The sequence below is a fragment of the Coregonus lavaretus genome (assembly GCF_964263955.1).
Source record: "Coregonus lavaretus genome assembly, chromosome: 3".
Lineage (NCBI taxonomy): Eukaryota > Metazoa > Chordata > Actinopteri > Salmoniformes > Salmonidae > Coregonus > Coregonus lavaretus.
Window position 1 is genome coordinate 72,968,904 of NC_139990.1, and position 11,498 is coordinate 72,980,401.

Here is an 11,498-nt window from a genome sequence, read left to right on the forward strand (position 1 = left end):
ATCTCGACATTGAAAAAAGCTTTTTAATATCAACCCCATTATTTAAAAATGTGCAAGTCTTTGTTCATGTCATATCAAGTGATGAAATATGACCTAAACATATGTATATCACCACCTCTGCGTGTTTAACCCCCAGGTTTATCCAGATCAATTAAAAGTGAATGTGACAAACGTGGAAAAACAAAAAAACGAACAAAACAAAAACCAAAAATCGAATTTGTACATCCCACAGTTTGATTTTCAGAGAATTGTAAGATTGGTCGATTAATTCAAGCTACAGAAGAAATATGATCAATGCCATGACCCTTTTTCTTTTAGCGATAAAGTAAGATTAGGCAAGCTGCTTCCAAATGAGAAGAACACAAGTCCCTGGATATAATTTGCATAAAATAAAACAAAGCTACGGAGAACAAGCCATATGGTTATCAGAAAACATGTACAGGCTATGGCAATCCCGCTGAAATAAAAAATACTATCTCTCCCCCCTTATGACTAGCCTATATTCCATAAGCCTTTTCGATGCCATTTATATATCTATTGTACTTTGTGTCATCTATAAAAGTCATTATAGAATAAATTACAATCTCAATAACAAAATAATAAAATTAAAATATTTGATAATTCTTCCCAAATCGCAATGATACCAAAACAAAAGAAAATCAACATGTCTGAAAGACGGCAAGGATCAAATAAAATCCTCACCTATGATAAATAATAAAATATGTATTATTATTATTATTATTATTATTATTATGTGATGCCAGGTGACTTGTTTTTGACAAAACGCCTACGTTGTTTTTAAAGTTGATATAAAATGTAGGCTACTTAAATATCTATTTCCTTTTGTAAAGGAATTATACATCTTTTAAATAAAATATATTTCAGCGAGCATATCGCCTTCCTTTGTCAATCTGTGGGCTGATTCATTATTTAGTTGCCAATCAATTAGAACATAATTACTTAAAGCATATATTTGACTAAAAAATATAATGTCAGGTGGACATTACTGAAAGCCAATGACAGGACATGTGAAGTCAATTCTGTCAATCCAATTGAATTCACATCAATGAAATGCCTCTGATTTTAACATAAAATGCGTCTCAAACACATTACACTGCAAACAACAAGCATAATTTCAGCTACAAATAACTTTAAATAAAAATACAAGGTAGGCTATTGAAACCTAAAATTGTGTCAAAACCATTTTCGAATAAAAAAATAAACAGCTAAAACCTGTTTTTGTTTTGAAAACACCGAAAGAAAAAAAGTGCCCCAGTGAGAAGGAACTAAGCCATGACTGTTAAGTTATACAATATTTACAAAATTGATCACAATGTTCTGTGAAACTTGGTGATATATCTTGCTCTAGAAAAGTGCCAGGTTTCCATCGCCACGTAGCCCTTCCGTGACCTGACTGCTAGCTGCTGGCCGCGTGGCGTGGAGCGGAGCTCAGTGTTGGCAGCCTTTTGTGTTTAGAACCGCACGTGCTGATATCATTGAGAGAACAAGGAGGATGATGTGTTCTTGTGTGCGTCCAAACGAAATATCAAAACCATACGACATATGTGGTATCAATTATTCAATTATTCGAACTGCACTGGACAATAATAATAATAATAATAATAATAATAATAATAATAATGATAATAATAATAGGGATATAACAGGTAACAGGCAAAATAATAAAGCTTTCGCCCATAATAATTTGCCTAAACGCCTCAAAGCAATGTTGAACGTCAAAACTAACTAGAAAAAGATGACTGACAGATGATCAACCCTCACACATTGCTCAGGCGATGCTCAACCCCAGCTGCTTGTCTGGGACAGAGAAATGGCGTTTAGGCTATATTTATAGAATGCAGCTCTCATGACTTTTCTTGTCGGACGCACACGTCCAGTACAAAACAATGATGTATACGCAGCGCCATGTGTTGAATAGACTAGAAAAGTCGAGAATGTAAACCATTTTAGCTAAGAATCTCGAGGCTAGTTTTAAACGATAATTCCCTTTACGCCAAGTATTTTTCACAATAGGCCTACACCTTGAAACTGCGTCGAGTCACAGTGCTAGGCATATCCTCGAACATATGTTCTCTTAGCTCTTGAAGAAAACATTTTCCACTCCATCGCTAATGATATTCGGGTTTTCAATGGTATTCAATGTAGATATTGTGTAAGTAGCCTACTCACTGCCATAGGCCAGGCTATTATACATAAAACACCCACTATCGCTCATAGTCCAGTGAATTATATATACTTTTCAGGATAAATAAAATCAGGAAAAGTCAAATAGCGAAAGAGTGGTCCGTTATTGTTCATTGAACCGGTGTTTGGACTCCATGATGTGGCGGTGTGTCCCCGTACACATCCTCGGTTCCAGGAAGCGGTCCACCGGGAGGAGTCATCCGTTTCTCTTTTTGTCTCCTGTTACAAAACCAAACCCTCACCACCTCTTTCTCCAGCTGTAGACCGTCCGCCAGGGAAGTAATTTCCGCAGCTGCGGGTTTAGGACACTTCAAGAAATGGGTCTCCAAAGCCCCTTTTACGCTTACCTCGATAGAGGTCCGTTTTTTCCTTTTCCTCCCTTGTGCAGCGATTTTGTCCAAGCTGGTTGGGCTGCCCGAGGTGGAATCCGCTTCTTCCAACCACTTGTTCAACAAAGGCTTGAGCTTACACATGTTTTTGAAGCTGAGCTGCAGGGCCTCGAACCTGCAAATAGTGGTTTGGGAAAACACATTTCCATACAGCGTTCCCAAGGCGAGTCCGACGTCAGCCTGAGTGAAGCCCAGCTTGATCCTCCGCTGCTTAAACTGCTTGGCGAACTGCTCCAAGTCGTCCGAGGTCGGTGTATCCTCGTCCGAATGGTCGTGGTGACTCTGTTGCTGGTGCTGGGACGCCTGGTGGCCGTGGTCGCTGAGATGCGGGCTGTGGTGGTCTTCGTGTGCGTCTCTTAGGTTGTGGTGGTGCATTCCCTGCCCGCTGCCTGGAATCAGGCCGTTGACGCTGAATCCGGGCTGTGAATAAATAAGGCTCTGGCCATTGGATGTTGCCATGCTGGGTATGTGGGCTGCGGTAGTTCTCCACGCTCGGGCGTCGTGGTGGTTCCCATGCGACTGGTGCACCAGGTGGGGCGGTCGCGGCTGGTGCTGGTGCTGCAGGTTATTGGAGCTGTGCATCTCGTCTCTGGTGCCCTGCACCGCAGGTTTGATATCCTGCTCGCCGAGAGGACTGGTTGACCACGGAGCTCCCTCTCCGTGCGACAGTGCCGTTATCCACTGGTGCGCGTGGCTGAGCGGGTGACTGTTGCTCTGCAATGAGTAGTCACTCTGCAACAGGGTCTGCGCGTCCCTGTACGCCGATGCTTGCTGCATGCTCCCGGGCTCCGAGTGCACAATGGATGCGCTGGAGGTGAGGATATTATAATGATTAGACGCTGTGGTCGCCATGACTCTCGGAGCCGGACTGATCGCTCTTATTAAAGGAACCTTGCATTTGACAGTTACTGTTTTGCCACAGGCGTCTCCCAGGCACTCTGCCAAGTGGACACAGCGGCGCGCACCTGCACTCCGCCTCGTCCTGCCGTTCATTGGACAGAAACGGCTGATGGACGTGGTTGCTACTGGCAACAGCCCTTTCATTGGACGTTGGAGAGGCTCAACAAACACTACCTCTTTCTAGAGAACTGCGAGTTCTGCTGCTGCACCTCTGAAACGTGAGAGCCCGAGTGCAGCATGGAAAACGGAGAGGGAATAGGCACTGGCCGAGATTTTCAATGGAACTGTAAGGCATATATAGATTTTCTCAAATTAATACGATAATGTTTTAAACCAATATATGAATATCATGACTGCAGATCATACGAGTGATGCATGATTCAAATGCTTTTGTGAAATATCCAGTTGAATACGGTTATATATCTTCGTCTATTTATTTGGAGTAAATTGTTTTTGTATTTAATGTATTTCCATTGCTTTTTCAGACATTGAATGTTATTCAGATTTACAATAATTGTGTGGGCGTTCTCATATTTTGGGTGTTCAGTTTGTGGCGAAAACTTTTTTTCTTCAAGGATAAAGTTTTGTTTGAGGTAGTAGGCCTATAGTTGCAGTTACATTTGTTGTGTATTCATTATGTTATTAGGCATATACTATGAGATATGATATGGATTCCTTGATATTGAATAGCCTAATGAGAGTAACTGAGACTTATTGCGAGGATTAGTGCTGGTTGCATTGTTTAAATTATTGCAGGGCTTAATCCTTTTTTCTGGCCAAAAATGCATGGAATGAAAACATGTTTTACTGTGAACCTCTATAGATACATGCTTTGTACCACTGACAGTACTTTGCTTGTGTATGTGTTACGTGATCTGTTTGTATAGAATGTCGGTGATGTAACGCCATTTCCCTCTGCATTGCATATGCTCTACAATACTGGGATGTATTGTATGACAATACAAATATATAAGGCTAAGTACAATAAAGATTTAACTGAATCAAACTAGTCTTGGCGCCATGAACATATGAAGGTGGAAACCTTCAAATAATAACTTTCAATAATAGGCTACTTATGACTCAAATTGTTTACATCAGAAGCTAGACATAGCAGTCTTGTATTAAAAACACAATTTGTGATAATAGACTGTTTAGTAGTATGCATTCAAATCAGGTTTGCATAATGTCCGTCAACTATGGGCACGCGGTTCATTGGCTATGATGTCATTGTTGTTTTGTGTGTGTGTGCGTGTGAAACGCTTCCACCTCAGACCTATGAAAATCAGGTCTGAAATGGTAGGAGTTTTTATATTCGTTTGGGCACTATTTTATTTGGTTTAGTAGAAAAATTCGTTGATGTAATTTGGAAATACCAAGTTGAACATGTTTGGATTATGGAGAACTACACTAATATAAAACGTCTACGATAAAACAAAAAGTTGGACCACCATAACAATGTCAAACAATGACGGTAAGAGATTATAAAAGTTGTGCGTCACAAAGCAGATGCATAAAAGGCCTATGGAACAGAGACAGAAACATTTTTTGCGCCAATATTTCAAATATTTGAATAAGCATTGCATCTGCTTAGGTGTTTTCAGCTGTAGGCCTAACTAACTAACTAACTCTCGCCAAAGTTTGCATACGATGATTAAATTGGGCCTACTCAACACACGTTCCACAGTGGCTAAGAAGTGAACCTCATGCGTAATGCATTAAGGACAGTGCTGAATTCGGTTATATAGGCAAGACTAGTGTTGTGTTGCCTAAGTATACTTTTCAAATCGAAACCCATTTGAAAAGTATGATCTTTGGACAATTAGCTTTCAATATGGTACTTAATCGATTCAAATATAGGGAAAATAAGTAATACAAACATTAAATAATAGTACAATGAAATCAATATTTTATGTCTGAAGTAAGCCTATACACATATTGTGTCTATACAGGGTTGGGGAGTATCTGATTACATGTAGCCTAATCATGTAATCTGAATACAAAAAACGAATTGTAATCGGTTATGTTACCAGCAAAAATACTGAAATCAGATTACAGATACTTTAAAAAAATGAAATGATTACTTATTGTGCTACTTTTAAATGTAGAAGGGATGTTTGGGAAAAAATACATTATGACACCTTTCTGTTTTCTCAATGACATTCAATTCATCTTAGAAAATGGCGCAAGTTTAAGTTTGCTCCACCTGCACGAGTCTGACCTCAAGTCAGAGACCACTATGACACACCAAATGCGTTTGATGGATCATTTTTGTCTTCTTCTTATGCCTCTTAAAGGGAAAGTAACTGAAAGTAATCAGATTCTTACTGAGTTTGGGTAATCCAAAAATTGTTACTGATTACAATTTTGGACAGGTAACTGTAACGGATTACATTTAGAAAGTAACCTACCCAACAGCTGGGTAGGTCACTTTCTACTACGCCATGTTGTAGGCCTAGTCATAGCCTACATTTATGATTTGAGATTGTAGGCCTATAGGCCTACAATATGGCGTAGTAGGCCTAATAGTCTACAACAGGGCTCTCCAAACCTGTTCCTGGAGAGCTACCATCCTTTAGGTTTTCAATCCAACTCCAGTTGTAAATAACCTGATTCAGTTTATCAACCAGCTAATTACTAGAATCAGGTGTGCTAGGTTAGGTTTGGAGCGAAAACCTACAGGACGGTAGCTCTCCAGGAACAGGGTTGGAGAGCCCTTGTCTACAATCATAAAAAAATAAGTCTTTTTTTCTCTCACTTAGGCCAATATAATATAAGCCTAAAATGTTTCTTAGAGTGGGAGTCGACTGGCTGATGTTTAGTCAGTGAAGCATCAAGGACAGAAGTGCATACAAGCGGCTTAGTGAGATCACGCCTCGGTCCGTGGCGTGGTGCGCAGGTGTCAAACCCGCCACAGCTGCCGTTCTCTCTCTCCTCCTCTCTGTGCCGCTCAGGGATAGGATAGGACATTGTCCAAAGAGAGACATTCTTGTCGCAACACTGCTGGTTGCCATAGAGAAGAGTAAATGAAACAACAGAGCTCACGTCACAGCTACTTTCGCCCCCTCTTCTTGAATATCTAAAGGCCTATTTAAAGGGGCCCTCTGGTGGGACAAAGGCTGGAGGGAGAAAAGGAGGGAGTGGATGTTATAGGGAACGTTGAAGGAGAAGGGACGAGAGGGAGGGAGGGAGATGGGGAGAGAGGAGTGAGAGAGTTTCTGTGTGTGCCTGAGAGAGTAGTTATGATAGGCCTACAAACGACATAAGGGATTAAAACTGGCCCCACTTCTCCATTCTCAAACTTTTGTGCATTATCGAAGCAAATTTTCAGTCACAAATAAGGCCAAACTACTCGCTTGAATCCTCTTTAATCGGCTAGGCTACTATCAGCCTAGGGTGCAGGCCAAATACAATAGCCCTCTGAAATATCCCCAATAAATATATGAATATTTTGGAGCTTGGAATTGACCACCAGAACAAACAGGCCTACAACGTATGCAACCATAAGTATGGAAAAACCGTATGAATATTTTTTTGGGGAAAACTAAAATATTATGAAATCGAAATGAATTCAATTTAATCGAATATTAAAACAGCTAACGATCAAAATGTAGCCTATAAAAGCTCAACAAACCTTCAATTTACATAATAAAGGCATATAGGTCTATTAATATAGGTACCATTATTGGATAACATAAACAATATTTCATTTAGCGTGGAACAGTTTATTGTTAACCAATTGCCTGATTAGTTCAATACACAAAGGTTCTGGATATAACCAAAAAGCGTTATTTATATTGCTTGCTTCATGTATGGCACCCCTAAAGGTTCTATATAGAACCCCTTTGTAGGGTTCTTTGATCAGAACCCCAGGGGTTCTTCTTCACTTAACCAAAATTGGTTCCATATAGAACCCTTGGACTCCAAATAGGGTTCTATATGGAAACAATTTCGGTTCTATATAGAACCTTAAGGGGTGCCATATATGAAGCAAGCATAGAACCCTTTTCGGTTTTATCCAGAACCTTTTTTTCTAAGAGTGTAGATTAACAATCGGGGTTTAAATTGAGAGTGACTGTATGGCATTATGCACAGATGTGTGCATCCATCCATTATACCAATAGTTTGACCTGAGTATTCTCTTGACATGTCACAGCAAATAATCCTGATTAATATATATATATATATATATATATATATATATATAATATAATATGAACATAATCCAATAGACTGTGCATATGACACAGTGCAAATATGAAAGGATTAAAGTACAAGCAGAAAAGTTTCAAGGCATGGTTCACTAATTCATTTTTGTAATATCATCATTGTGGCGTAACACTGAAATCACCCAAATCAAAAGAACATTTGTGGTAATTAGGGCTGTAATTCAAGGAATTACCACATCACCACACAGGCTTAAATAGTCGTGTTGGGAGAAATGCAAAGCACATTTATTTTAATGGTGTAATATGCAAACTATGGGTCGTTCAATTACATGGCTTAACAACGCATAAATGATGCGAGTCTTGTTATTTGGACTGCGGGGTCCGTGGTAATTCATTCGGAGCGTGTAGTGTGCTTTCCCATACAGTAGAATATATTCCTGTGCTCTAAGAGCTGCTGCCAAACATTTAAGGGAATAAAAATTAACGACGGAGAATCTGAGCGTTAAATTAACAGTAATTATATGACCCGCATGCTGTAAAGTTTCAATTTTTAACGGTCTAATTAGGTAACTGTCTCCCCATACATCAACTCGTATCCCTCTGCGATTTTTTCACAAGAACTCGTTTGTGTTCAAATGCTGTGGGGAAAATAATTACATTTCATAAATGGTTCATGTAATGAAAAATCTAATGATGAGTTAGTTAAAGATGTTTTTAAAATCTTCAATTGTTCCATACACACTCCATTGATTCACGTTCAGATAGTAGGCTTCTTAATGTACACAACCACTCTTTAAACCAGGAAGACCCGTAACCTCACTTGATCTAGCCTACCATCTCACTATTTCAGTAAGCAATCTTACAAATGGTCATCGGGAAATAAAAAACGTGTAGGTAGGCAGTCTTTTTTTTCTTGTCACTTTGGAACAACCTAATTTATAGTAAGTAGGATGAAGACAGACCTGTAGGCCTCATAGAAGAATCCCTCACTTTGCATTATGTTGATGTGATGTTACCATATTAACATTCATGACATGCCTGTGACCACTTCCTGTCCCCTCCTCCAATTGTACTGAACTGGAGGAAATATGATGCTTATAATTCTCATGCAATAGGTTAGAAATTAATAGAAAGGATTTAGACTAGACAGTCATAATTTAACATGTAGGCCTACAGGTAGTCTGATATGTAAAACCACTGAAACATGTCCTTGAAAACCTTAGCTAAATCCAGACCAATATCACACTGCATTGAACCGTTGCTACCTTTCAGTGGTCAGGTTATGTCACCATATAGAGATTAATTAACTGCATATACTTACTAGCTTTTGCAAGGTAATTACATACCAGTACATTATTCAACTGGTAGTATAGGCTACTTGTGTAATGATTGGTGTCTATTAAGTTTTACCCATGTTTTCCTATTGTTCTTACTTATAGTCCCTGCTGTAATTGGTGTATGTATCAAAGGAAGCAGGATTGACAGGTTGTGTGATAATTAATAGTGTGTGCGTGTGCATGCAAGTGAGAGAGAGAGCAAGAGAGAACGAAAGAAAGACAGAAAGAAAGGAGTGACGGAAAGAGAAAGGGAGGTAGAGTAGGGAGAGCGAGAGCATGGAGAGTATTAATTGTGTGTATTGTAAAGGGCTTGGCAAAGTATGGCTCTCGAGGTGCTGGGGAGCGAACCCTCCACATGTCGGTGTGATCAGAGCCAAGCTCTCAGGCTCCTGTATTCCAATGCAATTAGGGCCCTCAAAGGCCTGCTTAAAGCTGCACCCCTCAGCAAGCAGAGCCCCAGTGGTTCTACTCTATTGTGGTGGGAGGTGTATTCTGTCCCTCTTTGAACCTGGATGAGACCACCCCAGTGAGGAGAAAAAGGGAGGATTACCCAATGTATACTGCTCTGGAAGTCCACTGATGAGCTGATCTTTAGACTAACTACCCCTGATAATAAGATGGGTTGGTCCTAGAGCTGTGGATGTAGTTTTTGGTTAGTGCCATTGGCGATTTTGTTCATTGAACTTTTGAAACTGAGGTATTTTTAGCATTGGTTGTAAAAAAATTGTTAGTAGGTATTTGTTAGTCGGTACCCTAGTAGTTCAGAAGTAGTAGTTTCCTCCTACCACAACAATCAAATAAGTCAACAAGTGATGTCTAGGCCTACCTCCTCCACATCGGCATGGGTATTACAACTATCTCGACAGCATGCTGTTTTAAAATAAAGCGTGCCATGCTTCCAGTGAGATCTCTTGGACCCATTTCATCATGTCTTATTCCCCAGAAAGCATTTAATGCAGATTACCAACCTAACACAACTCCCTTCCGAAAAGACAAAAAAAAAGCTGGCACATAAACACCTGCATCGCTCTTCAAAAGCATCAACAGATTAGGGAGGTAATCCACACAACCATGTCTTTGATTCTAGGGTTGGCAGACAGTAATGCCAAGCATAATGCCCTGTATTATTTCATACCCTCCCAGCACGCCAACCTGGCACAAAGCATTTCCTTTTCAAATCTTTTGTCGGGTGCGCTTTTGAAGAATTCTCCACACATCTGGTATGGTTCTCTCTTCCCTGTCAATGCATTATTACCCTGTTAGGTGATCCTATCAAAACGAAAGGGAGAGATGGAATCAGAGGTTGTCCCTATAGTTAATAGGGTGTCTAAACTAGAGGTTGAGGAGCCTCCCTTCTGTTCCCTCCCTTCTTTCTCTGCATAGAAACGTGTGTGTGAGACAGACAGAGTGTGTATATGTGTCTATGTGTGTGTGTCTGTATGTGTGAGAGAGTTAGTGTGCATCTTTTGTGTGTGTGTGAGATCTCGCAGTCCCATCGCTCATGTGCGGCTCGATTAGCCCCACGTGCCTCGTTCGTCAGACGTGGAGTCAGAGCAGATGGTTGGCGATGCTGTGTTACCATGCCGCTGCGTTACCATGCTGCTGTGCTATGTAACGCTATTCTAATTGAAACATCAATATTGCCGTGTCAATACGGTAGAGGTACTTCACAGCAGTGCCATGTTAAACTGGGAGAAATATCTTATGATCACACACCACATCTTGGGAAAGAAAAGTTTTGATAGTAGTTTTATGTTTTGATACTGTTGTCAAAGGTGTGAAGTTGGTTGTCTTAGACCTCATCTTAATAAAACAATGTATCTCACTCCTCTATGCCCAATGTGTGATTATATTGTCTTATATGAGTACCTAAAAAAAGTGTCCCTCCATTACAAGCGTAAATTGGGGTCCGGAAGACATTGAGGAAATGAGCCAACCAATTATTTGTTTCTCTGTCAGGGTGCATTTTTTATTAATTGATTAAAAGGTTGAGAGCGCTCAAATTGCTATTATCTGGATTATCATGTGGTTATTTGAGATCAGTCGAGGACAGAGAGAAATTAGGCAGCTGAAATGTAATTTGTTGTTTGTCCAACCCAATGAGGAATGACACAGTCAGTTAATGAGAATGTAATTCATTTCCTGAATTCACACTTTGATGAAGTAAAAACAAAAACACAAATGTAACTTTCATAAAAACCTTTACAACTTTGGCAGCAAGAGTCAAAATAGGTGGTGGTTATTGAGAATTTAGCTTTTTTATTTATTTACAAAAACGTTTGTGTGTAAGAATGTATTTTAAGCACCAACCTCATCCTCTCATCCCTCCCTTTAAGGCTATTGAGAAAATGTCTCTCTCTCGCTCTCACTCTGAGGTAAATGTAAACACACATATCCCATAGTTCTCTTTACAGTCTCTGTTGGACCAGGGCTGAGAGATGCTGTTTCAACTGTGCCCCTGCCCTCACTGCCCGGTGCCCCTCCTCTGCCCCTGCCCCTGC

At 40.1% G+C, this 11,498-nt stretch overlaps 1 protein-coding gene across 1 annotated transcript; it reads right to left on the reverse strand.

Moving 5' to 3' along the window:
• Positions 1-2,315: 2,315 nt before the first annotated feature.
• LOC311114567 (POU domain, class 3, transcription factor 2) lies at positions 2,316-3,538 on the reverse strand (the record flags this gene model as incomplete). The annotated part of the gene is made up of 1 exon (XM_084157208.1): positions 2,316-3,538. Exon 1 carries the CDS (start codon positions 3,444-3,446, stop codon positions 2,316-2,318), a length of 1,131 nt encoding a protein of 376 aa, XP_084013334.1. The 5' UTR covers positions 3,447-3,538.
• Positions 3,539-11,498: the final 7,960 nt, after the last annotated feature.